This window comes from Vanacampus margaritifer, chromosome 2 (assembly GCF_051991255.1).
Source record: "Vanacampus margaritifer isolate UIUO_Vmar chromosome 2, RoL_Vmar_1.0, whole genome shotgun sequence".
NCBI lineage: Eukaryota > Metazoa > Chordata > Actinopteri > Syngnathiformes > Syngnathidae > Vanacampus > Vanacampus margaritifer.
This window is the reverse complement of record NC_135433.1, coordinates 37583681-37610034: the sequence shown is the minus strand read 5'-3', so window position 1 is coordinate 37610034 and position 26354 is coordinate 37583681. Positions and strand designations below refer to the sequence as shown.

Below are 26354 nucleotides of genomic sequence, written 5' to 3'. Positions count from 1 at the left end.
TCCCCATGGCAATATCTTCTGTAGATTTAATATCCAATTCCATTGTGATGCGTATGATACCTTTACATCAAACCCTCATCCACCCTACCACCCACCTCTCCCATAGACTGCATCTCTGAAATAAAAACTTGGTTTACTTAAAACTCTCTGCAACTTAACAGTAGCAAAACTGAATTTCTTCTCATCGGCACCAAGACCACTCTCTCTCAAAAAAAAAAAAACAGCTTTTCACCACTGTTTAACCTTCCACCTAAGTGAAAAGTCTGGGAGTCACCCTTGACAGTACACTTTCCTTCCAATCCCATATCAGCAACATTACCCTGTCTGCATACTACTTTACGTAATATCAACCGTCTGCGCCCCTCCCTGACCCCCCACACTGCTGCCATCCTGGTCCACACTCTTGTCACCTCCCGTCTTGATTACTGTAATTCTCTCCTTTTCGGCCTCCCTCTCAAATATCTCCATAAATTTCAGTTGGTCCAGAATTCAGCTGCCCGCATCATAACTCAAACTCCCTCCACCCAACACATCACCCCTGTCCTCCACCAGCTCCACTGGCTCCTGCTTCAGTCTCACATTCAATTCAAAATCTTTCTGTTAGCATTCAAGGCCATCCATAACTTCCCCTCCCGTACCTATCCGATCTTCTGCAAGTGCACACTCCTTCCCGCACACCTAGATCATCTTCCTCCATTCACCTGTCTCTCCGCCCCGCTTGTCTCACCACCATGGGGAGCAGAGCATTCAGCCGCTGTGCTACCCGCCTATGGAACTCATTACCGCCACAACTCAGAAACATAGATTCTTTCCCACAATTTAAATCACAACTCAAAACACACTTGTTTAAAACTGCCCACCCAACTTACTGCCACTTTACACTGCCACCAGCCCAACCCCCCATCCTTTTTTTTTAACAGTGCTTTTAATTAAATTGTTTTAAAAATTGTACGGTGTCTTTAAGTGTCTAGAAAGGCGCCTATAAATATAATTTATTATTATTATTATTATAAACATAATGCATTAATAGTCTATGTATGGGTTGGCAACTCTTCAACAATAAATAATATAAACAATACTACAGTACTGTATACTGTAAATATTATATGAGCAGATGTGAATGTGAACAGCAGCAAGAATGGTCAGCAGCATTTTATGTGAAAAAATACATGTATGCTTATTAGCATGGACTGATAATTACAGTAAATATAAGTACATCATGTATAGACTGTAGATACTATACTATGGTATACATACTTTTTATGTAGATGTAAATGTGAACGATAGCAAAAATAGCAGCACTGTAGTAAGCAAAAAAATTACATCTCAATTAATAATCATCGTCACATACAATGTTGCTGCCTGATCTAGCTACTTTTCACATGATGTCATTCACTTGGGTAGCAAATTATTTTTCTACATTACTTCTGCTTTTCAGGAGGTCTTTTTTTCCATGTTTGATGCCCGGGAAGGCTTCTATAAAGCCATCAAGAATAGCTTCAACAACCTTCTGCCCAGTTTCCAAGCACTGCTAAAAGTTGACAAGTCCACGCACAGAGCCAAGATTAAGCCAAACTTCGAGCACATCTTCAAGCACTGTGTGACGGGCTTAGACGGTAAGGTTCTAAGGGTTCACCGATCACAACATTTTGGCCGATCCTCAATCTTTAAAGTCTGACCAGTCGATCACCGTTTTTTTTCATAACCAACAGCATACACTTTCAATGTTTTGTTCTTGTTTTATTGTAAATCATTGAACAATACAAAACATAAATGGGTTTTAACGGCACATGAGCAGTTCTTTACCAATAAAAATTAATATCCTATTAGTCATCTCACAGCATGATAGTGGCTGACTTTCATACCCCTGACCACTGACCTTCAAAAAATTTCGGAAATCGGGGCGATCTTGACAAAACGATCGATCTGAGCAGCCCTATAAGGTTCCTGCCCAGTGGTATGATTAAAATAGTCCTAAATGACTTATTTGCTGTTTTTTTGTCTCGTTTCTACCCCAGTGATCCAGTTGAGCTATCAGAATGTTAAACTAGCAGAAGCCAAGAACGTTGATTTCAATAAACTGACAACCATTCAAGATATGACGTTAGCAGCAGCCGACAATGACATGGTTAAACAGCTGGAGGATATCCTGATACAGTGGTATAAGCAAATTGACAAGGTATGGTGTCAAGAATTTTTTTACGATAAGGCATAGAGCGGGTCTCAGTGTAGAAAACACCGTCCACTTTGTCTGTGATGACCGGGTAGGTCCTGCTGGAGACTCAAGCACTGAAGCAAGGTCTCGTGACTGAAGGGCCGCTGAGCGAGCTAGATTACTGGAGGCAGGCATTCTTGAAGTTCAACTCCATCCTCAGTCACATCAACGGTGCAAAGTGCAAGGCAGTTTTAAACGTGCTCAGAATTAACCGTTCCAAAGCACTGAAGGTATGGACACTCCCTTGGCCACAGTGATCATTGTACAACAGGTCAGAAACATTGCTCTTCTAAAGGGAAACATGTTTGCCTTTTACGGATGTACTATCAGCTGTGATAGTAGAAATACTTCACAAAAGCACGGCAAGTGCAAAGCCCCACCAAGAATCATAAAGTGTGTTTCCATTACCCTCAGCTTTGTGACTCTTAATAGTTAGAGCAGATCCAAGGGAGCAAATATAATACCAAACACAAAAAATACCAACTGGATAAGATCAACAAGGATATATAAGCATAAAGTGGAATATTCCATGTTTAAATTTAAATGGATCATGCTTTGGAAGAACAGCGGTTTGATTTTCATTTGACCCCACAATCATTGGTTACAGTTCAATCGAAGTTTTTTATTTTTTAAATTTAAACAAAAAATAATCAAAAGATTTGATACAAATATTTTTTCTTTATTTTATTGTCGGTATTTTGTTTTTATTAAAAATGAGAATAATTATTACGTCCCCATCTGTTTGAAATATACAGATTTTAGCAATATTTCACTTTATTCTATTTTTGTAGGAATGTTTACCATAACATTATGTGTACTTGGAAGAACACCTACCCTTTGATATATAAATTTACATTTGATGGCAATATTGAAATAACAATAATAATTTATTAATTACAAATTACCCTACTTATGAGTTATTAAAATTACAGTACATGCCATGCGAGCAAAAATTTGACATACGACTGCTGGATGGTGCCAGCCAATACTCCACTCAACTTTATTTCTACAGCACTTTAACGACAGCTGTAACGAAATGCTGTTTGTACTGTAAAAAATAGACAATTATTAAAATAATACAGTACTGAATAACTAAATAAGATATTCTTAAAATATCCACACTAGAAGGAGGACAATGTGGAGCTGGGACAAGTTTATGGAATTGTTTTTTTTGAGTGCTTCACATCATGTTGTCTTGTTTAGACGTGGCCCATGCTGGAGTGTAGGGTGACAGACAATTACAACGAGGCCAGGGACAATGTCAAGTTCCTGGACACGCTAGAGAAAGTATGCCAACCTCTTTATACCAGCGACCCGGTATGTACTTTCATTTATTTTCATGATTAGGTGCTTTGGGAAAGGTCATTGTAAGATGATTTGATTTTGTACCTGTCAGGCCACCATTGTGAAAAGCGTGCAGAACATCATTAACGCGGTTCAGATGATCCACACGGTTTCACGGTACTACCATACCAGTCAAAAGATATCGTCCATCTTCATCAAAGTGCGTGAATCCAATTGGACTATACACACAAAGAGTGCAATTGCAATACATTAATCCAATATGATATACAATCAGGTCACAAATCAGATGATCATAGCATGCAGGCGATACATTGCCAACAACGGCAAAGCAATATGGGACCAAGATTGTAGAAGTGTTGTGATGAAAATACAGGTAAGGAAGACAACCATGCCAATTATGTTGCATCCGATATGCAGTAAACATTTCACTTGTTTTTTGTTTTTTTTTTCGTCTAAATTGATGTTTTAAAAGGAGTGCCTTGGTTTGTATCGTGAGTATGAGTCTTGCTTGGAGAAAACACAGGAAAAAGCCAAGGAAATGCCAGGACAGAGGCCCTTTGGGTTTTCGGAGATGCACGTGTTGCGGAAGTTTGAGGTCTTCTGCAAGCGCCTTGAACATGTAAGTTTTATCTGATTTTTATCCACATACAGTATATAGAAGACACCTTAGCAAATCCATAAACAAATATCTATAGACTTACACGCAGTACATTAGATATACATTTACATGGCCCTGTACTGTATTCAAATTACAAATGGGAATTGATAAAATGCTAACATGCTCACATTTGGTATGCTAACGTACAACAAATAGCGAAGTGAGTAGCCTACAGACACTGGTAAATTCGATAAAAAAAGATTTGAGATCTTTCCCTGTTGTCTGGAACTGTTTTAAACGAGAATTGATAACGTGCTAACAGTTAGTAGGTAATATATAGCACGACAGCAACCTGAGTTTAGAAAATGTTACATATTTCCCAGTGGTCTCGGTGCTAACATGGCAACAGTTGTAATTCTAACATACAGCAAAGTGGCATCCTTATTACAGAACACACTAAGGTGCATTGAAAAGGATTTGACATCTTTTCCTGACTTTTTCATGGGATATTAGACTGTGCTAAAACACAAACATGCTAACATTTAGTAAGCTAACACATACCATTTGCAGATCACCAAAATAATGTCAGTGTTCAAGACATTCGAGTGCCTGGCAAAGTCCAACATTGAGGGCATCGAGGCTCTGGCCGGTCAGTTCCGCAAAGTCTCCACCGAACTGAAGAACAAGCAAGCAGACGTCTTTGCGTCGAGGACGGTGGCGTTCGAAGCAGACTACGAAGCATTCATGGCTCATATAAGCACCCTAGAGGTACGTGGCCAATCTGAGTGCTATTATTTCAAATGAAAATTGATAAAATGGTAGTATGGTATGGTATGGTATTGCATACTAACATACAGCCGATAGCATGCTAAAATAAAGCAAGATAGCAACATGAGTATAGAAAGCACAAAAATATGGTAAATGTTACTGTTTTTGCGTCATGGTAAATTTTACACTTGAATTGACAATTTAGAATGGTAAAACGCTGCCTGAAAAAAATGACCCGTTTAAATAAAAGTTTTAAGGTGGTGACAGTTTGGTTGCCATTAGGTCCTGTTTGACAAAATTGTTTCTTCCATTCCTATCATTTACAGGAACAGCTAAAGGTGTTCATGAACTCCAGCTTTGCCAGGTTCGACTCATCGCAGCAAGCTCTCGGTGTAATACAGCGGTGAGTCCAAATGAGGCCATACACAATGTTTTTTTTTTAATTATCATAATTTTTTTAAAGCACAATTTTTTTCATGTCTCGTTTTTTTTTGTAGTTTTCAGAAACTAAACATTCCCTGTCTAAAGGCAGAAATGCCCGCTGCTTTGGGTTCTATTCTTCAGCTCTACGTCTCAGAAGTGGAGGCAGTGTCAAAGGTAGTGTACTGTACAAAATCATTGCTCTATTGATGTCATGCTTATATCATGTGTTTGTTAATTTTGTTGCAGATCTTTGAGAAGCAAAACGAGGACCCACCATTGGGTCGAAATATGCCACCTGTCTCTGGGAGGCTTCGCTGGGCCCGGCATCTCTACAAAAAAATACACGAGCCCATATCGTACATACGTGTAAGATGGAATGAGCTCCAATTCAAGAGCTATTCATTCTAAAATCCTGCCTCTACTAGGATGGGTTTATTTAATTTTCTCTCCTTACAGGAAAACTCTGACATCTTGAGCACCCCTGAGGGACGCGCTGTGGTTAAACTATACAATCAGACTACAGCTGTGTTGCAACGCTTCGAGTCGGACAACCACAAAGCTTGGACGGCGGAAGTGTCAAAGCTGGATTTTGGTTTGTTCTTTGACAATTGTGTCATAAGGGAAGCGAATGGGAAAATGGTAGCACTTTTCCTAGTGGACATTTAAGATGGCTGTTTTCCTTTTCACTGTGCTGTGTAAAAGGTACCGGTATAGGGTATAGGATGTAAGGGTGAAGTTGAGCTGTGAACTCTCCGCCTTCAGACTTAATCCCAATCCAAATAATTACCACCCCTTATCTCTCATTTCATTTCTTAGCCCTATATTGGCGAGCTCACAAGACTCAAGTAGTTTTCCAATTCCCTGTAAGGCTTATCAGAGACTTAATGCCGCTGTGTAAGATATGAGTGCTAGGTTCAATTTGACCAGTGAATTTGCCGATCGCCAAAGTAGTAGCAGAAGTGGAACACCACCTGTGTAGACCCTTTCCCACTGCCCACCTAAACCTTATTTCCCCTAGATTTATGTTGCGTGTGTAAGGTAAAGGTACCAATAATGAATGGTTGTTGAAGTCGACTTTGTAATTTTCGGTGGCCTCCAATAAAGGATTGTACGCACTAGGCACCTATGTACCCCCTTTCACACAGGCCACTCTACCGGAAAATAGGTGGACACATTTTTTTTTGCTTCACTGATAGTGTGTACTTCAACCACACAGACGTTTCCAGTCTAGATAAACGTCCATTCCAGCTAAACTACTCAAGACCTATTCACAGTTTATTAGCACCCCTGGTTGGCAGAAAGTTGATACTGCAGGCAAGTTACGTCTGTTTGGAATGACTCCAAGCCCACCCGGCACCCACGACCACAATGAGGAACAGAGGATGGATGGGTCGCCACAGAGATGATAGATATGGCACAGTTTTTACACCAAATGCCCTTCCTTTTCTATATATCGCCCATCGGTATGTATTTAATAGTCCATAGGATAGTCGATTCTAAAAAGTTTTGATATTGACAGCCATATAAGATACTTTGTGCGGCAGGTGTCACCAACTCTGGTCCTTGAGGGCCCCTATCCTGCATGTTTAGATCAAGCAGTATATTGTCTGTCTTTTTACTATTACAGGAGGGTGTTTGGTGAATTCGCTGACAGCTAAGAATTCTGTTTGTCTGTTAAATTGTACCCTTTCATCGCTGCTTTTGTCAACCCCTAACTATAACCATTATTTGCGGAGTGCTCAAGTCGCTTAAGCGACTAGTCATCTAGTCTGTTCAAGGCAAGCCCTAATGTGCACACATGGACAGGAGACTGCCACCTCTGAGTTTTTTTGTGAAAAGCACGGGCGAAAAAATGCATGTCTCCAATTTCCTGGAAAGGCTGCATGAAAGGGGCTAGAGACAACAGACTCAAAGAACAAATATGTCGTGGCACACAATACGTTGGTTAAAATTCTGCATTTTGTATCTCTACAGCCTTGAATACAACACTTTTGATTCGCTGCACTGTAACGGGAAAGTACCTGGTCAACTTTGATCCCAAAATAAGTGAAGCCATTCAGGAGGCCAGCAGTTTGGTGAAGATGGGTCTGGATGTTCCCAAGCAGGCATTGCATTTCCTCAAGGTAGAGGGTCAGTTGAAGACCTATCACCATCGTCTTCATGTAAGTTTTAGTTTTCATCATTTGCTGTCCTCGCTGTACATTGAAAACAACCTAACGATGTCCTTGTGTGTCTCCCCTGCAGACCATTTTGATGGATTACAAGCAAACTTGTGACAACATACCAGCGGACTTTAACAACATGATGACATCAAAGACCACACAAGTAAGCTCTTCTGTGTGCAATAGACCCAGAATTGCCCGAGAAGAAGAAAAAACACACACACACACACACACACACAATTTTGCTGTGCTTGGAGAGATGCTCATGAGTCACAATGTGTGTTTGTGGTCAATTACAAGATGGATTCCCTGCTTCGCTATGGGTCAGTGATGGTAATGTGGTCATCGCTGCTTCTGGACAAATATTTTATAAATATTGACAATGCCTTGTGTGAACTCACGACAATCTTGACTAAGGTATGTACTGTACCACCATTTCAAATTTGGATCTCTGAGTAGCAGTCGTTCCTCAGCATCACAAACTTCATTGTCTCTTAATCTGGAAAAAAAGATAAGATTGATATTCTTGTATGGTTTCAAGCCAGTGTCAGGGTTTCAAAGTAGGATTTTAGGTTACGGTGTAAAAGTAGGCTTTCAAGTCAGTCTTAGGCTTTTAGGTTGGCGACCTCAAGTCATATATCCACTTTTTCCAGGTACAAAACATATGTAAGTTTCATATTGACGATTACCTTAAAGAGATCTCAGAGACTGTTCTCATTGAGCTGCCTGAAGATCGTGCCACTGCAATTGAGCCGCTTATTCACCTCACTCAGGTAAAAGGCCACCTTAGCGAATACTGCTGCATTAACAATTCTTGTAAAGCGTCTTGTAAAACATCAATGAATTTCTTTTTTAGAGTATGTGTCATAAGGGGGTCACAACACTAGACCTCAAGTGCTATCACGTGAAGGAAGCAGTGAACGAGTTGGGCAGAGTGTTCAATGCCATTTATAAGTCCAAGCAAACCAAGATGACCACAGACGGACTCAGCTCTGGTACGTGTACATCTGTTTCCCGTTCCCAAATGATTGTACAGTAAATCCAATGCAGTGGAATTTACAGTTTTCGCTTTGGTACATTTCTCAGATCAGATTTGAATTTCTCAAAACTACTTGTCTAGTTTTGACATTATTGTGCAGATCAAAAAAGCGGTTTCTCCTTTCTTGGAACAAGTTGCTAATGCTTTGGCAAATCCATGCAAATGATTATATACAATTCTCTGCTGTTTTTGACATTATCAATTGCTGATTAAAAATCTATTAGAAAGGGTTGTCTCACACCCCACAAGATGTTGGCATTAGTTAATCGTATACATCTTTACATGCAAAATGGAGAAACAAGTGGTCATGATATGTTACATCAACCAATGATCAACCAGTTTTCTGAAATAGCTCATCACAGGTGAAGAAAATTGTGATGTGGATGAGAATTTGTGGCTCAAAGGAAGTAGGAATGCATTTACATTTTTCCCCAAGGAGAATGTGCCATGTTTACGTTTCTATTTTTTTGATTAGTTGTGTTTTCTTTGTGCTATGCAGTGCTGTGTGAGATGGTATGTCCATTTAACACTGCAAACTCAGGACCAAATCCACTAAGAATTGCTCCACATCTGCACCCGCAGCTTGCGCCCTGTTAACGTCCTATTCACTAAGGATATTGCTCTGATGATATACCAGCGCAAACACGCCCACAAAGTTTGACAGCTGGGAACAATTTTGTGCCTGATTTACCACACAAGGCAATGGATTTGCGCCAAGAACACGGCAATATTGTAACAGTTGCGAGAAAGATGACATCAGAAAGCGAGATTGGACTGAGGAGGTCCAAAAGCGTTTTCCTCATTTAGTGCCATTAAGCTGTAGTGAATGGAGAGGTCGACGACTACGTCATTCGCTCATTCATTTAATGTCTATAAAATACAAATTATTGGTGCGATCATCTTTTATATTTTCAGAGGTTGACGTTGGCATACAGTAGAGATGGAGTTTCATATACCAACCAAACAAAATGGAGTGTTAATGCATCTGTCACGTGAAAATTATTGCAAAATCACTAAAATCTCTACCTTAGAGAACAAAAATTGACCCTTACATTACCCTTTTTTTCTGAGAGTGTAGTGTACAATAAAATGCTGCGTGATGCAGAATCCTACGGAGCCCCTAAGGTGACATGGTAGGGGTAAAAATATTTTTGCATTCCCTCGTAATATTTGTGAAATAACGCAAAAGTTTTTTATGTGAGAGGTTGCTTTTTAAAAAAAAAACAATGTAATTCCGGGTCATCTTCCGTGTGACCAAAAGCGACGAGTATGGAGTGTCAAGGCGCTATATCTGTGACGCCTGCACGATCTGTTACGCGCATGCGTGGAAGATCGGCCATCTTGAATCGCTAACTACGGCAACTACACGAGAACAAAATACCTTCATATCAATTGCGCGTTCGTAAAATGATACATGAAAAAAAATCTTAGGTTTTTGATGAATTTTAAAGTAAGTACCTTTTGATCCTATACGTTTTAAACCTGCATGAGTGAGTGACGAGGTATCTTGCAAATGGTCACATTGCTGATCCGTGATAACCGACAGGGATAATAGTTCAAAACGACATTCGCCTTGTAAGGATGGTGAAATAATCAGGACAAGTGTGGAGCTAACAACAGTTTTCAAGAACAAAACAGCCAATAGCACGCATAGCTTCCCAAAAAAACAGAGCCTTCACGGCCCGTCCAGAGCGTCGGAAACTACCCAACCCGCAACCCACCCCCAAAGGTTGCTACAGCTTTTTGGCTTAGCTTCACTTATTGCCAGGTGTAAATATAAGGATATAAAAAAAAAGTTCAACCCTTGTTCTATATTGCTGAGTTACCCTTGTCAATGTAACTTAACCTAGCATGTCGCTAAATCAGCAAGCTAACATTTTCTTTTCTGTCTGGTACTTACCTGTCGAATAGCAAGCAGGCCAACTCTGCATCGCTTTTCAGTCCAAGCCGCTCTTTCAGAGCTCGGAAGCGGGTAAATGCCAAGATTTACTCTCGTTTTCGACCGTGCATTATCCGCTGCACTTTTGTTGTGGTATACTTTATTTTTTTCACTCGAGTCACTCAACTCAACATCCCGTCTGCCTACAGTCTGCCTACATTGACACCCCCCCCCAGCCCCCGACACCCCCCACTCTGCGATTGTCTGGAGAGTAAACAACTGTCTGTACACTCTGAACGTCCCGCTGCTGGCAAAAGAAACACAAAATTGCAAAATACAGCCTGGGTGGGTCGGGGTTGAGGACAAAATCACTAACCACACATTAACATAAGCCAAGAGGTGTAGATTGTCAAAACGTTGGACAGTGCCTTTAACTCTCTTCTCGTACGAGGCTCGCTCAGTTACACCTCTCTCCTCTCTCTGCGCTCATGACATGCGCAGTACACAAAACACTTCAGCATGTAAAACTAAAATAAATACAAAACCAAAAGTAATAATTCACAAATATAAGTCAATTGCAAGTAAATAAAAAAAAAAACACATTTACAAACGTGTTACACTATGACAATGGCCACACATTGTTCTAAAGACTATAAAAATAAACCGTACCCACTCTCACAGAAAACTATAATTACAGTATGTGTCAAAATCTTTTCTATTCGTACAACATATGCTTGGGTACAGAACTGCTTTGAGTAAATTTATTTAAAAAAATAAACAAAAACAAACGTGCACCTGTCCTGTACCTTTCGCAATGTCTGTTTTATTTTGCACCGCCACTTCAATTCTGACCTGAGAAATGTACCAAAGTGACTGAAAAAAACTGTAATACACACTCCTTGGCCACATCAGTCAGGGTTATATTATGGCCTACAAGTATGTTTTTGATGTAACGTTTTAATTTGACATTGTAGCACAGAAGGATACCCAGAGGACCTCTGACGCCACATCAGAGGGCAAAGAGAAATACAAAGCGACACGTTTTGAAAAGGTTTGTTTGCTCACAAGCGGCACGACAGTAGTAGATTTTCAAGAGGGTCTGTCTGTCTGTCTGCCTGCCTGCCTGTCTGCCTGCCCGTCTGTCTGTCTGTCTACCTATCTAAGCTTGAAACAAACATTTCAGGAATTCACAAAGCAGTATGACTCCTTCGGCGCGAGGGTTTTAGATGCACTGGTGGAAATGACCAAGTTGTCCTTGAAGACTGTGGAGAGGCGAGTCTGTGGCTATGAGTAAGGCATCTTCTGTCTCCATCGCTGTTGAAATTACAACCTGAGTTTTTTAATGTTCATGCTAACATTGGGATTTGCAGCCAGAAAAGAGCTGACTCCGGCTGGGTCCCCATGATGAAATCTGAAGTCCATCTGAATGCACCCAATGTGGTAAGTAACCCACAGGAAATAATAGCAATCCACCTCTAGCAATTCTCAACTGGTATTCAATTATCGTAGGAGTATGTGATGCCAAATGAAGAACCATCCTGTAACCTCCATTTTATACCCTAACCCTGCCTCAAAACCTTCATTTGAAATCCTACACCTCGTTTGGAAAACTAACCCTGCCTAGTTGAAACCCTTCCACAACATTGTTTTTGACATTGGCAGCAAACACTGTGTGGTTTGTGGTTGTCCACAGGTGATGGTCCCCACGGTAGAGCAAATTCATCACGCCATACACGCAATCATTGAATTTATCTTGGAAGTCAACAAGGGCATTCAATGCTGGGAGATGGAGTACAGACATGAATGCCCATCTAGTGAAGGTGAGTCGCCGTGGACTGAAACAATGCGTTCGGTTGGAGTAATGCTTAACCCGCTCACAGGCCGGGAGAAATTGGACTTCTTCAGTCGCGTCAATAAGCACGACGATGTCAAAGCGGTCATTTTCGTCTTGAAGTCGGCCCTTAAGTTGCAGAGGGACAATGCCGCCGCTATTTTGGATCGCTTTAAGAAGTTCAAGGAGCTGTGGGGCGATGACAAGGAGCGCGTTATCAAGGTATTGGAAAGTACATCAGGCAGGGGCATTGATATGGTGGGAGCCCATGTTAACAAACGTTGGGGTCCTTCTTAATGATTCATTATGGGGGCCTAGTTTTTGGTACGACGCCTCTGTACATCAGTAGAGACTAATGTACAGGGGTGTGATGAGTTTGAATGACACTTGCACTTTCTTTTTAAAGACCTTCATTGACAGCAAACCGTCCTTGATTGAGATCAAAGATAAATTGCAGCACTACGACATGTTTGACAGCCAAATTGACGAAATCCAGAACGTCATCGTTGTTGGGATGATTGAACTGTCATTAGGTAAGATCAAGCATATTTAACTTGAAATCCTAACCGTGACTTGAAACCCTAAATTTAAACCTCATCCTTATTTTGAAGGCCAAATAAAACCCTCGCCCTGTCTTGAAATACTCATTTGAAACCATAGCTAATAACTCAACCCATGAAAACCCTAACCTGAGTTTGAAAGCCTGACCAATATTTAAAACTCTAACCCAGGCTTGAAATCGTAAAAAACAGTCTTGAAGCCATAACCAGAGTTGAAACCCTAACTTGAAACCCCACATGTGCTAGGGCTGTGCAATTAATCAAAATTCAATTACAATTTCAATTATTACACTCCACAATTACAAAATCAGCATAATCGTAAACAAAAATAAAAGATGACTAAATACTAATTTTGAGTTGTTTAAATCTATATATGTGCACCTTTTTTTTATTTTAAAATGACTAATTTAAAAAATCTTATTTGGTCCAAAACAAACTTGCACATTTATAGTGTTTCAAAGAAATGTATTTGTCTATAATGTCCTAATCGTGATTGCAATTATTACCAAATTAATTCTGATTAATATTTTCTTCATAATCGAGTCATGTGCCTAGAAGTCTTACTTTGAAACCCTAACAGTGGTTTGAGAACTCGGTGGAGCTCTCAAGATACTGTTAGTGTTTGAAAGTAGGATTTTAGTAAGGGTTTGATAGTTAAGGTTTTACGTTTGAGGTTTATCTCGGTTCGAAGAAGTGTCACTGGGGAGGATATGTGACACGGAATAACTGTGCAGGCATCTACTTAGAATACCAAAAGAAAGAAAACTCCGCCCATGCGCACAGTTAGACCACGCTTTGCGCTGGGCATGAAAATAGGGCCCTCAATGCTTGTTGAGTTAATTGATGAAATTATGATGCACAAACTGTTGACTTATTTATAGTTATTATTGTATGTTTTTATAAAGTACAGTGTAGAGTAGTGCTATTTTTTTATGATTGAAAACATGTTAAAAAAAAAAGGTCTGTTTTTGGCTGGTGGGGGGGGGGGCACATGGATTAATGGCATTTCTCTTAATTTCCAAGATGAGTACAGTATTTTGAGTTACGAGTGTGGTCAGGAATGAATTCAACTTGTGAGTCAAGGGCAAGGCATCACTGTAGTTATTTTTTGTTGGGAAAGTAAACTGATATCAAATTTTGTAAGATATGTTTTTCTTGTTCAGATCCATTAAAGGAATCCCTCAGGGTTGAGGCTAAGGCTTGGAAGAAGCTCCTGTGCAAATACCTGCGCATAGAATGCCGAAAGAACATTATTGACATCAGCCTGCTTACCCACAAGAGCTTCACGCAGCTGTCACATCCTATTACAAATCTGGATGACGTTCGCTGCTCCATGAAGACGCTGGCCAACCTGCGAGATTCTGAGATAAAAATGGACATAACGCTGGTTTCCACTCAAGTACAAAAAGCTTTTTGTTTCCATTTTTCTTTTACACTAGAACCGACAAGTCATGTTTTCCCTATTTTTAGGATGCTTATGAAGTCTTGATTCTTTACCAAGCCGAAATGACTGAGAAAGAACCAGGCGAGGTGTACGGACTGAGCCGTTTCTTCACTAGGCTTCTATCTAAGGCTGTAAGTAGGGTTTCATAAATGCAGTAATTTCTAAAGTTAGAAACTTTCCATGGGAATTTATGGGAATAATCAAGAATAAATGATGTCTTTTCTAAACCAATATGAAACTTAAATAGTTAGTGAAATATATTTTTACCAAATCAAGCAGATTTTGTCGAGGTAGAGTGGTACTTCGGTTTACGAGTGCAACAATTTAAATGTTTCCCGGGTGATGAGCTGTTGCTTGGTAACTTGTCTCACTTGTATAGCGCATTTCCACCTATTAAGGCAGTGGTGTCAAAGTCCGGTCCTCGATGGCCTGAGTCTGCATATTTTAGAGCGCACTCACACTAGGACCATTTCTTCTGCATCGTACTGAAGCCTGAATGTCCCCACTCCTCTGTCCCTCTCCGGCCCGCACTCAAATTAATCTAACCAAATCGCGCCCCTAGTTGCCACCGGAATATATGTCATCACGTTGATTCACGCAAGAAGAATACGTCATCATGGGGGACTGCACTTCATCACCAGACCAGATCATGAGCCCTTTGCTGTTGCCGTCTCTTTGCTAGGGACACTCTGGTTGTTGTATGGTCAACAATTCAAGTCTATATACTTCGCACGTACGTACGTGACGTCATGGTTACGTTTCGCGTTACGTCACAATGGCCCTAGTGTGAGTGCGCCCTTAGAGGTTTCCCACGTTCAACACAGCTGATTCATATTGAAGCACAACAGCAAACTCTGCAGGAGCCTGATAAAATAACATTTTTCCCCTCCCAGATGTCCGTTCAGGATCAACTTTTCTGCATGCAGCCCAACCTCAAGCAAGACCTGATGGAGCGTGTTGGCGTTTTTGAAAAAGATGTCGACACTTTCATGGACGAGTACGACCTTGTAAGTTGCAACCATCAATCAATCGATTTATCGATCGACAAGATATGTGTATACTGTAATTGATTTGTAAATGCACTACAGGAAGGCCCCATGGCTGATGGAATAGAACCGAAAGAAGCCAGCCGCAGGCTCCAGAACTTCCAGGTACTTGTGCTAGTTAATTATTATTATTTATATCAGTTGTCATTCCAATCCAGTCAGTTGTATTAATTTTACCTGTGTATGTGTCCCATTTAAGGCCAGGTTTTCTGAGCTGTGGCGAAACTTTACCACATACAACTCTGGCGAACAGCTCCTTGGCCTGCCCGTCTCTGATTATGAGTGTCTTCAAAATAAAAAGTACGAAAGGCTCATCGCTTGAAACCCTCATAACAAAATCTCCTTAAAATGTGTATTTCTCTCCTAGGAAAGAGCTGGAACTGCTTCAGAAGCTCTACGGCCTGTACGACACTGTGATGAAGACCATCAGTGGTCACTCCAAGCTCCTGTGGACACAAGTGGATATCGACAAGATCAATTCTGAGCTTATGGACTTCCAGAACAGGTTCCACTTGTGTATCTCATTTTAACACGTGTAGAGTGTACAACACAAAATGAACATGGAAAGCCTTCCAATTAGTAAAACAAATAATTGCAATCATAAATCCTTCATGAATTGTACAGGCAATGTTTAATCAACATTTGAACTGCAATACAAGAGAAGTTACATATATATATATATATATATATATATATATATATATATATATATATATATATATATATATATATATATATATATATATATATACATATAATAGGGTGATTCAATAAATAAGGTGAATTTTTCGGTATAAGGACTTAGAGATAGAAGCTTACTTCTTTTTTTTTCAACGTAGTTTCCAGCACAGTCACACACTTTTCCCATCTGTGCAAAAGCTTCCGTATTGCCTCTGTTAAAATCTTTGGACTGATGTCTCAACCAGTCGCTCACAACACTTTTGACTTCATCGTCACATTCAAACTTCTTTAAACAATTTAGCCCACTTGTAGACATTTTTTCGGCTTAAACATGCACCATACACAGTTGACATTCCCCTATGAATTTCAACTGGTTTGCACCCTTCGGCAACCAAAAACTTGATAACTGACCGTTGTTCAATCCATGCTTCTTGGTCGGCCATCTTTGTTAATTGGCAAAACTCTCAGTTTTTCTTTTATCTGCAAAATAAATTCACTTCATGTGAAAAAGAATTAAAACTGAAATATATATGTATATATATAAAAGTAAGCTTCTATCTGTATTAGAAGTCCTTATACCGAAAAATTCACCTTATCTATTGAATGACCCTGGTACAATTACTAAAATACAGTAAAACTACATGCCCTTGGAAGACGCCTGACAATCATCACAGTGATACAAATGCAGAAAGTTGTTCTTCCTCGATGTGGTGGTTTCAATAAAGAAAAACAAAAAAAAGTAAACATCCCTCTGAGTAAAACACAGTTACTTCAAGAATCTACTTAAGTACACCAACTCTCACCATAGATTATAAAACTTTACTGTATAAACTGTTACCCCCATGCAAAATTGCCACCGTAATTGCAGCAAGTGAAACGTCCACTTTTAGGTGCCGACGTCTTCCCAAGGCCCTGAAGGAGTGGCAGGCTTTCATGGACCTGAAGCAGACCATCGAAGACTTCAGCGAGCTGTGTCCTCTGCTCGAGATGATGACCAACAAGTCGATGATCCGCAGGCACTGGGATCAGATCTCCAACATGACTGGCCACAAGTTTGAGGTTGAGTCGCCCACCTGCACACTGGATAACATCATGGCGGCACCGCTGTTGAAGTACAAGGACGACATTGAGGTTAGCGGTCGACAATCTCGTCTCTCATAGCCCCGCCCACGCCCTGCTGAGCTTGCTGATTTTGTTTCGCAACCTTCTACTATTCGCATCTTTCAGGACATCTGCATATCCGCGGTGAAAGAGAAGGACATCGATTCCAAGTTGTCGGGTGTAAAAGCGGTGTGGCATGACCAAACCCTGACGCTGAACGACTTCAAGGACAGAGGGCAACTCATGCTGCGAGGCGGTGACACCACAGAGATCCTCACCACACTGGAGGACAGTCTTATGGTGCTGGGATCGCTGCTTAGCAATCGGTGAGAAGAGAGTCAAGTCAACAACTTTTCTGCTGCATCCTTCACGCAGAAACTTATTCTGTGTTTCTTACACACAATCGAGCCATTGACACTGTTCTTTGTGCCAAATTGTAGTTTTGCGCCAAAATCGCAATTAAGCTATGATATGTATGTATGTATAGTGATATTTTCTGCTAATATGCAGGTACTGCACGTTCTACAAAGCTGAGATCCAGGACTGGGTTTCCAAGCTGTCCACGTCAACAGATGTCATTGAGCAGTGGGTCATCGTGCAAAACCTTTGGATTTACTTAGAGGCCGTGTTTGTTGGGGGTGACATCGCCAAAGACCTGCCTCAGGTAAAGTTGCCTGTCACTCTTAATCTGAAAATGACCAAAAAAAAAGTCAAATAGATAAAACAATAGAAAAATAAGTCATTCTCATTTAAAAAAAACAACATTATTCATTATTAAGTATAATATATGAACCAATTATGTATTAAATTAAATAAAAATATTTTCAATGTGTTTGGATTTATTTTGTCACCAGCAATCAATTTACCAATTATTTAATTAGATAAATAAATTAAATAAAAAATGTAAGAAGATATATTTTTATTTGGGGGGGGGGGGGTCCTACATGCAATAAATATTATAGGACTAATGGTAATCTTAACTGCTCAGTGAATCAGAGCAGGCCAACCTTTGCACATCATTACATACTCTATAATATAAATGTTTTTTTTTGTCTATATGTGCCCTGTGATTGGCTGGTAACCAGTCCACAATGTGTTCCTCCTCTAGCCCACTGACACCTGGAATAGACAAAAGCTCACCCGCAACACTACTGAGGAAAAATGTTATAAAACATTTATGAATGGCTAATCATTAGAGTATTTTGCACTGAAACGTGCATTCCCATTCATGTAGGAAGCAGAGCGCTTTCAGGAAATTGATTCAACATGGATCAACATCATGGGACGAGCGCGGGACGTCCCGAACGTCGTGGAGTGCTGTGTCGGGGACCCAATGTTGGCCGAGACGCTGCCAGATCTGCAGAAGCAACTGGACTTTTGTCAGAAGTCACTCACAGGGTAGATGTTTGCTTGTATTTTTTCACCTAATTAGGCACATAAAAACTAGTACAGTAAACACCCCACTATTGGCAGGGGACATGGAATGAGGGGACAGAGTGGGGGTGTCAGTGGCTATAATTGGCAAGTAGTTTACATTTTACACCCACCCCATAAGGTTTGGAATTGCCGATAGATGCCACAAGATGGCGGCACAACACCCCCCCCCCCCCACTACGCAAGTCTCTGGTCTGAATGAAAATTCTCCCCTCAGGTCAACACCAAAGTCTTATTTTTATATTAGACATCGCTTTTGCCTGATCATAAAAAAAACAAAATAAATAGATGATTTTTTTCCCAGTGAATGACAGATGATTGATTCTCCCCCAAAAAGTCATTGAAACTTTATAAAAGGATGACACACAGGCCATAACATTTTGGGGCGTATCTGGACAAAAAGATCAAGTCGAGCATTTTCACTGATCCTGTTAGTCAACTTACATTTGAGTCAAGTGGGGTAAGGATGTGGCAGTTAGCACCCACTTGTTAAACGTGCATTACCACCACCAGTTAAATGATATGATTTTGCATTGCAAACACTCTTCGTGATGCATAATGACAATATTAATAAATTATGCATGACATGCGCAAACATTGCAGGTACCTTGAGAAAAAACGTCTCCTGTTTCCACGGTTCTTCTTCGTGTCTGATCCGTCCCTCTTGGAAATCCTTGGGCAAGCAAGTGATTCTCACACAATTCAGGTGGGCACATTTAATTTGCTATATAACCACAATTGTCCCCCTAAAAAAATATCACTTGACAAGTTGACATACACTACAAGGTGATTCATTTAAAGACTGAGAAAGCCAAATGACAATATTGTCAAAAATGAATAAAATAAGACAGATTCCCTCTCACCTCAGGCGCATCTTCTCGGAGTGTTTGACAATGTCAATGAAGTTGAGTTTGACGGCAATGAGTACGACAGCATTTTGGCTGTCTTGTCTCAAGAATCAGAAAAACTACCGGTACGTATGCTTATCATTGATAGGGACCTTCTCTTTGATGATGGGTTAACTGAATCCATCGACAATGCTCACATGCATTTTATAATTTGTTTTGTATTGTCTTTTTGTGCTGTATCAGCTGGACAAACCCGTCCTGGCTCAGGGTCCTGTGGAGCTCTGGCTAGGGAAGTTACTGACAGAGCAGCAGTCATCGTTGCACACCGTCATCAAAGCGGCTGATGACGTGATCAACGACGAAGATTTTGAGCTCATAGCTTTTCTTGACAAGTTCCAAGCACAGGTCTGTTATCTGGGGAAATACGTGTCACTCCAGTACTTCAACTTAAGGCAACAAGTTAGGGTCCAACCTCTCTTTTTTTTCTTTTCTTTTTTTTTACTCCAGGGGAAGCGCTATTGACACATATTTTGGGATGGCAGACTGTCACAACCTCACTGCTTCTGCTTGTAAATGTGTATTTTTGGTATTTAGCTCAGATTCCACTTCCTCTCTTAGGTGGGCCTGCTTGGAATCCAAATGCTCTGGACAAAGGACTCAGAAGAAGCCCTTGAAAATGCCGAATTCAGCAAGGAGGTGATGGTCGCCGCCAAAAAGAAATTCCTGAACATTCTCCGAACTCTCATCAAGCAGACCACCTATGACTTGACCAAATTTGACAGGGTCAAGTACGAGACTCTGGTCACCATCCATGTGCACCAGAGTGACATCTTTGAAGAGCTGGTATTATACTCACTCTTGCTTCATAGTTTGGATAACTTTTTCTTTTTCTTTTTGTTTGCTTTTAGGTACCACAATGATATTGTTTTTTTCCTCAGGTGGCAAAATCAGTCAAATCTACCAATGACTTTGAATGGCTGAAGCAAAGCAGGTTTTACTACAATGACAGCATTGATAAGGTCATCGTGTCCATCACAAATGTGGACTTTGTTTATCAGAACGAGTTCCTCGGCTGCACAGACCGCCTGGTCATCACGCCACTGACTGACAGGCAAGACAACAAATAAGTGTAGTCATTGTCATCATTTTTTAGAGAATTCTTTTGTCTATTTGTATCATTGATTTTGTGTCATCGTGGCTCGTGTACAGGTGTTACATTACACTGTCCCAGGCCCTGGGCATGAGCATGGGAGGAGCCCCCGCTGGGCCGGCCGGCACAGGAAAGACAGAGACCACGAAAGACATGGGTCGGTGCTTGGGAAAGTATGTAGTGGTCTTCAACTGCTCTGACCAAATGGACTTCAGGGGACTCGGCAGGATTTACAAAGGTATTCATAGACACTGCGCCGTGCTATTGTCTTTTTATTTGACTTTATTAGGGCTGCAGCCTTTAATACATTACTCCTACTGGAATGATTTGAAAATTCAGACCCTGAAGCTATTTTTTATATGCACTTATCAACATAAAATTTGGTATGCATGTTGTGAGCCAGGCCTGAGAAAACACAGGAAGTTTGATTTTTGTGACCTACTTCTGGCTAAAAAGTCCATATGTCGTGAGGTAATAAACAAAGATAGAGTGCATGGTTAATTTTTTCTATTTTAAAATTTCTCATAAAAACACCCTCCTATATACAGTACAGGCCAAAAGTTTGGACACACTTTCGTATTCCATGCATTTGCTTAATTCTCATGACTATTTACATTGTAGTGTCATGTCTGGGAAGATCTGGCTTTGGTTGAGGATCCCGATTGGTCCTGAGTGGATTCCTGCCCTTCCGCAGGCTGACCAATCCGGGCCCTCAGCCACTTGTGCCTGGCCCCAGCTGTGATTAGTTACCCTAATTTGTGTGGGTGTATTTAATTCCCGGGTGGTGATCAGTTCCTTGTGGGATCATTGCCGTTTGTCACGGTCACCCCCGGAGTGCGTGCTGTGATTTTGATTTTGATTTTGATTTTGATTTTGATTTTGATTTTGATTTTGATTTTGATTTTGATTTTGTACAATAAAATACGGCAGTCTAACCCGCACTCCTGCCGTGGTTCTCCTGCCTGCCTGCACTTTGGGTCCTCTACTCCACACGCCGACGGACTCAACTCCGCTCCGTGGCCGGACCGTGACATGTAGATTCTCACTTAAGGCATAAAAACTAAGAATGAACACAAGTGGAGTTATGTACTAAAAAAAAAAGTTGAAATAACTGAAAACACGTTTTATATTATAGATTCTTCAACATAGCCATCCTTTGCTCTGGTTACTTTTTTGCATACTCTTGGCATTCTTACCTCTGGGAACACTTTAAAGACTGTTGGAAAACTACCTTTTGAAGCTCATCGAGAGAATGCCAAGAATGTGCAATAAAGTAATCAGAGAAAAGGGTGGCTATTGATTTATGTATTGATTTTATTATTTTTCACCTTTTTTTGTTAAATACATAACTCCAAATGTGTTCGATAGTTGTCATAGTTGTCGTCATAGCTTTGATGCCTTCAGTGAGAATCTTCAATGTTTATAGTCATGAAAATAAAGCAAATATATTGAATGAGAAGGTGTGTCCAAACTTTTGGCTGTACTAAACCTGAGATCATAACACATTAAATGATGTAGCTATATTAAAACAAAAAAATATGTTTCACTTTGGAGCATAAAATCTGTCGGGCGGAATCCTTGCATCTTCAAAACTATCCTTTTTCAGGAGAAAAAAACAAAAAACGACTTGTTTGTTGTGCCATTAACATTGCAATGTCAAAGAGAGCAAGCTTTTCAACACTTAATGTTAGTCAGTTATTTGTAAAATGAACATAACCATGTGGAGACTGACCAATAACATTGATTTGTGAACATTTTTAAATTGACAAAATTTTGGACATAGGAGGCTTCGGCCTGACGCTAGTGGCATGACATGTCATGAGTTGGCCCACAAAAAAATCTCAAGATGACAATTTTGGTTTAAAGAAGCCATTTCATAGTCATTTATTCATTTATTTATTCATGTATTTATTTATTTGTCAGGCCTTGCACAATCTGGCTCGTGGGGCTGCTTTGACGAATTCAACAGGATCGACCTGCCGGTGTTGTCTGTGGCCGCTCAGCAAATTTACATCGTTCTGGTAGCTCGAAAGACGCACAAAACTACTTTTATCTTCACGGATGGGGACATTGTTGACCTGAATCCAGAGTTTGGCCTTTTTATCACTATGGTAAGACAGATCAATTCAAATGACAGGGTTAAGAGCATGAAAATGTGCACCAACATGTCATCATTCCCTGCCTAGAACCCCGGTTACGCCGGTCGTCAGGAACTTCCTGAGAACTTGAAAGTGCAGTTCAGGACAGTCTCCATGATGGTGCCTGATCGACAGGTACACTGAAGATTTTTTTTCCACTCACAGCATTTATTCTCATATAATAGTCTTGTTGCCCCTGATCTTTGGCAGATCATTATGAGGGTCAAACTGGCCAGTTGTGGATTCAATGAAAATGTCCTCCTAGCCCAGAAATTCTTTGTGCTCTATAAACTGTGTGAAGAGCAACTTACAAAGCAGGTGAGACACAACAGCAACACAAATAAGGCAATCAGATCCCCTAAAAAAGGGCTCCAAAACTATAAATTTATGTTGCATATGTTTTTAAAGTTTTTTTTGTGAATGAGTGAAATTGATGTTGTTTTCATCCAGTGCACTAGAAAGTCAGTGCCTCCGCTTTGCTGTGTTTCAGGTGCACTATGACTTTGGCCTGAGGAACATCCTGTCTGTGCTAAGGACACTGGGGGCCTGCAAGAGAGCACGGCCTGATGACTCGGAGTCCAGCACTGTCATGAGAGTGCTGCGTGACATGAATCTCTCTAAACTGGTATCACTTGAACGCATCAGATTAACAAAACAGGGGTGTACATAAGGCTTTTTTCTCTTTTCAGAAGACAACATGGGTTTAGTGTCTTTTTTTTCTTTTCTTTTTTTTAATCCTACAGTTTTGTCAAAGGGTGAAATAGTAGGCCCAAATCACTGTAAAAGGTTTGTTTCAGAAAGAGCACAGAAAATTGGAATTGATTAATTTTGGTAAATTGTGCAGAAGTGAATTCGTGAATAGTCAACTGTAAATATGTAGTGGATAACTACTTGCAGGAACATAGCTAGATTTGGGGGTGGTAGTGGAGTGAGCATCTCTAAAGCAGGATTATTATAGTTTTGGAATTTTCATTATACTTAGTTTTTATTATTTTTAGTTATTTAAAAAATGCTTAATTTTAGTTTAATTTTGGTTAGTGTCACTTTTAATTTAAAAAAAGAAGTGTATTACTTGTATATTTAAAAAACACCGTGTTAAAATTAAAAATGTAACAAATTTCTTACCTAATGTTGCATTTTGGCAGCACGGTGGCTGACTGGTTAGCACGTCCGCCTCCCAGTGCTGAGGACGTGAGATCGAGTCCGGGCTTCGGCCTTCCTGGGTGGAGTTTGCATGTTCTCCCCGTGCTTGCGTGGGTTTTCACCGGGTACTCCGGTTTCCTCCCACATTCCAAAGACATGCATGGCAGGTTAATTGAACACTCCAAATTCTCCCTAGGTGTGATTGTGAGTACGGTTGTTTGTCTCTGTGTGCCCTGTGATTGGCTGGCAACCAGTTCAGGGTGTACCCTGCCTACTGCCCGAAGCCAGCTGGGATAGGCTCCAGCACCCCCGCGACCCTTGTGAGGAAAAGCGGTCAAGAAAATGGATGGATGTTGCATTTTGGTTGAGTTAAATGGAAAAAAGCAGGCAAGCCGAGCCATTGGAACCAAAAGTCGAGCATGAAAAAGTGTCGCCTAAGAGCGAAGGTGCTTTTCTATTGGCTGCTGCTAGATGTTGTCACTTCTGCGTGACACACTTTCAAATGTCCTTATTCCAGTTAATATCAAAATAAATCTACTTAAAATCACATTTAAAACGATCGCCAAAGGCTCATTTGCGCTATAATTATAGTTAAATGTAGTTAGTTTTGTAAACATAAAATGTAGTTTCAGTTATTTTTCGTTTTTTTTTAAAAGCATTTTTGTTTATATTTTATTTCGTTTGACAAAATTATTTTTTTAATTTTAGTTTTAGTTTTTTCGTTAGTTCTCGTTAACTAAAATAACCTTCCCCCCAAAACTGTGCATATGCCAAACACAATGTGCACCACCTATGTGTACCCCTGCATGTATAGCCTTTAAAAAAAAAGATATAGTTCTATAGACAGAGACCAAAAATGAAAATACCATTTCAGGTGGATGAGGACGAGCCTCTCTTCCTCAGTCTCATCAATGACTTGTTCCCTGGCATCAAGCTGGATAACAGCACCTACAATGAACTGCAGGCTGCCGTGAAAAATCAAGTTGACTTTGCTTCGTTGGTTAACCACCCCAACTGGAACCTAAAACTGGTTCAGGTATCACAAATCATACTGCTGCTGAACTCTGAACTGATTTTGACGCTAATCCACTGTTATGACTCCTGACAACAGCTCTATGAGGCTTCCCTTGTGCGCCACGGTCTTATGACCCTGGGGCCGAGCGGGGCGGGTAAGACGGCTGTCATCAACATCCTTATGCGATCACTGACAGAGTGCGGAACACCACACAGGGAGATGCGCATGAACCCTAAGGCTATCACCGCGCCACAGATGTTTGGCCGTCTCGACGCTGCCACCAACGACTGGACTGACGGTATCTTCTCCACTCTGTGGAGGAGGACGCTCAAGGGCAAGAAAGGTGAGGTACATATTTAATTATAACAGACCTTTATTACATTAGCCCCACTAACAGACTGTATGAAAATTCCCCATCACAATTATAGTGAGCAAATTGGTAACGTCAAGGAACATATCAGAGATCTGCTAATGGGGGTGGCACGAAGCAAAATATAAAGTACAGCATGGTTGCACAAGCTGTTGAGAGCCAAACTAATATAATGCAAAATAATCTACATTAAAAACAATACAAAAATACAATACAATACAATACAAAAAATATTTGACAGTAAAAATATTAGTGCTGTCAAAGTTAAAGCATTAACTGATTAATTAATCACAAAAAAATATTGTATTAATCATAAATTAACGCAGATTAATCGCACTATTAATTTTGACCATAGATTATAATTTAGCATGACAGCGGATGGCTAAATTTAAGGTAGCACGGGTTGTGTTTTAGCAATAAACATAATTATATGCATTAAAGTAAAGCATTTAATAAATGTTTGCGTATCACATTTAGAATATTTGTTCATGTTATGTCAAAATATTGGGGTCATTTTTTTCCATTTTAAATTACGCAAATAATTCACTGATTACAAAACGAGGAGGATGAGCGTGTGCAGTGGATAAAAAAATGTTGAAGACGTCCTCATTGCATTAAATGTCAAAAGAATGAACACATAATCAGTGCTCTTCAAATTTGGCGGGAATTTTTTTGGATAAAAAAAGCCTTTTTTTATTAAGCGATTAATCGTGATAAATCAAAATTCTAAGATGTGATTAATCTGATTAAATAATGTAATCGTTTGACAGATCTATAAAATATACATGTAAAAATTAATTTATACTTGTATTTTCAAACTAAATCGGTACAAAATGCTGGGAGAAAATGTAATGAAAAATAATTTTCTTCTATTAATGAGTATTATTTTAAAATTATGAAGTACAATTTTTTAAAGGAATTAAAAAAATATATATGTATATTGCAGAAAAAATATACAAATATTTTATGGAAAAATAAAATATTATTAAATCAAAATACAAATATAAAAAAAACATAAAATTATTAGATGGAAATAAGTAAATATTACAAGAACGATTGGAAAAAACGCAAATGTCAAACTCAGATAAGAAAATACACACATTAAAAAAAAATTGGACAAAAAATGCTAACATTAAAGGAAAACAAAATATTAGTTACCCAATGTTCCGAAATAATAAAAATAGACAGAAACATTTTGAACTTA

The 26354-nt window shown here is 39.9% G+C and overlaps 1 protein-coding gene across 2 annotated transcripts in view; it reads left to right on the top strand.

The window, feature by feature from the left end:
* The window catches only part of LOC144043061 (dynein axonemal heavy chain 8-like), a 58848-nt gene that overhangs the window by 4626 nt on the left and 27868 nt on the right, over nt 1–26354 (top strand). For both annotated transcript variants that reach the window (XM_077556296.1, XM_077556297.1), the window contains exons 6-50: nt 1439–1616; nt 2019–2179; nt 2269–2445; nt 3419–3532; nt 3612–3719; nt 3795–3893; nt 3993–4139; nt 4689–4886; nt 5213–5289; nt 5384–5483; nt 5556–5675; nt 5766–5901; nt 7284–7471; nt 7554–7634; nt 7772–7888; nt 8125–8244; nt 8328–8466; nt 11364–11440; nt 11573–11679; nt 11760–11829; nt 12083–12209; nt 12270–12442; nt 12627–12753; nt 13944–14179; nt 14251–14355; nt 15118–15231; nt 15313–15375; nt 15470–15570; nt 15638–15775; nt 16842–17082; nt 17179–17378; nt 17563–17716; nt 18287–18450; nt 19090–19192; nt 19355–19459; nt 19578–19739; nt 19953–20177; nt 20273–20445; nt 20544–20722; nt 22408–22595; nt 22671–22757; nt 22833–22940; nt 23113–23247; nt 24640–24801; nt 24877–25123. In XM_077556296.1, coding sequence (XP_077412422.1) covers nt 1439–1616; nt 2019–2179; nt 2269–2445; nt 3419–3532; nt 3612–3719; nt 3795–3893; nt 3993–4139; nt 4689–4886; nt 5213–5289; nt 5384–5483; nt 5556–5675; nt 5766–5901; nt 7284–7471; nt 7554–7634; nt 7772–7888; nt 8125–8244; nt 8328–8466; nt 11364–11440; nt 11573–11679; nt 11760–11829; nt 12083–12209; nt 12270–12442; nt 12627–12753; nt 13944–14179; nt 14251–14355; nt 15118–15231; nt 15313–15375; nt 15470–15570; nt 15638–15775; nt 16842–17082; nt 17179–17378; nt 17563–17716; nt 18287–18450; nt 19090–19192; nt 19355–19459; nt 19578–19739; nt 19953–20177; nt 20273–20445; nt 20544–20722; nt 22408–22595; nt 22671–22757; nt 22833–22940; nt 23113–23247; nt 24640–24801; nt 24877–25123 — 6331 coding nt within the window. The remainder of the gene's footprint in view (nt 1–1438; nt 1617–2018; nt 2180–2268; nt 2446–3418; nt 3533–3611; nt 3720–3794; nt 3894–3992; nt 4140–4688; nt 4887–5212; nt 5290–5383; nt 5484–5555; nt 5676–5765; nt 5902–7283; nt 7472–7553; nt 7635–7771; nt 7889–8124; nt 8245–8327; nt 8467–11363; nt 11441–11572; nt 11680–11759; nt 11830–12082; nt 12210–12269; nt 12443–12626; nt 12754–13943; nt 14180–14250; nt 14356–15117; nt 15232–15312; nt 15376–15469; nt 15571–15637; nt 15776–16841; nt 17083–17178; nt 17379–17562; nt 17717–18286; nt 18451–19089; nt 19193–19354; nt 19460–19577; nt 19740–19952; nt 20178–20272; nt 20446–20543; nt 20723–22407; nt 22596–22670; nt 22758–22832; nt 22941–23112; nt 23248–24639; nt 24802–24876; nt 25124–26354) is intronic.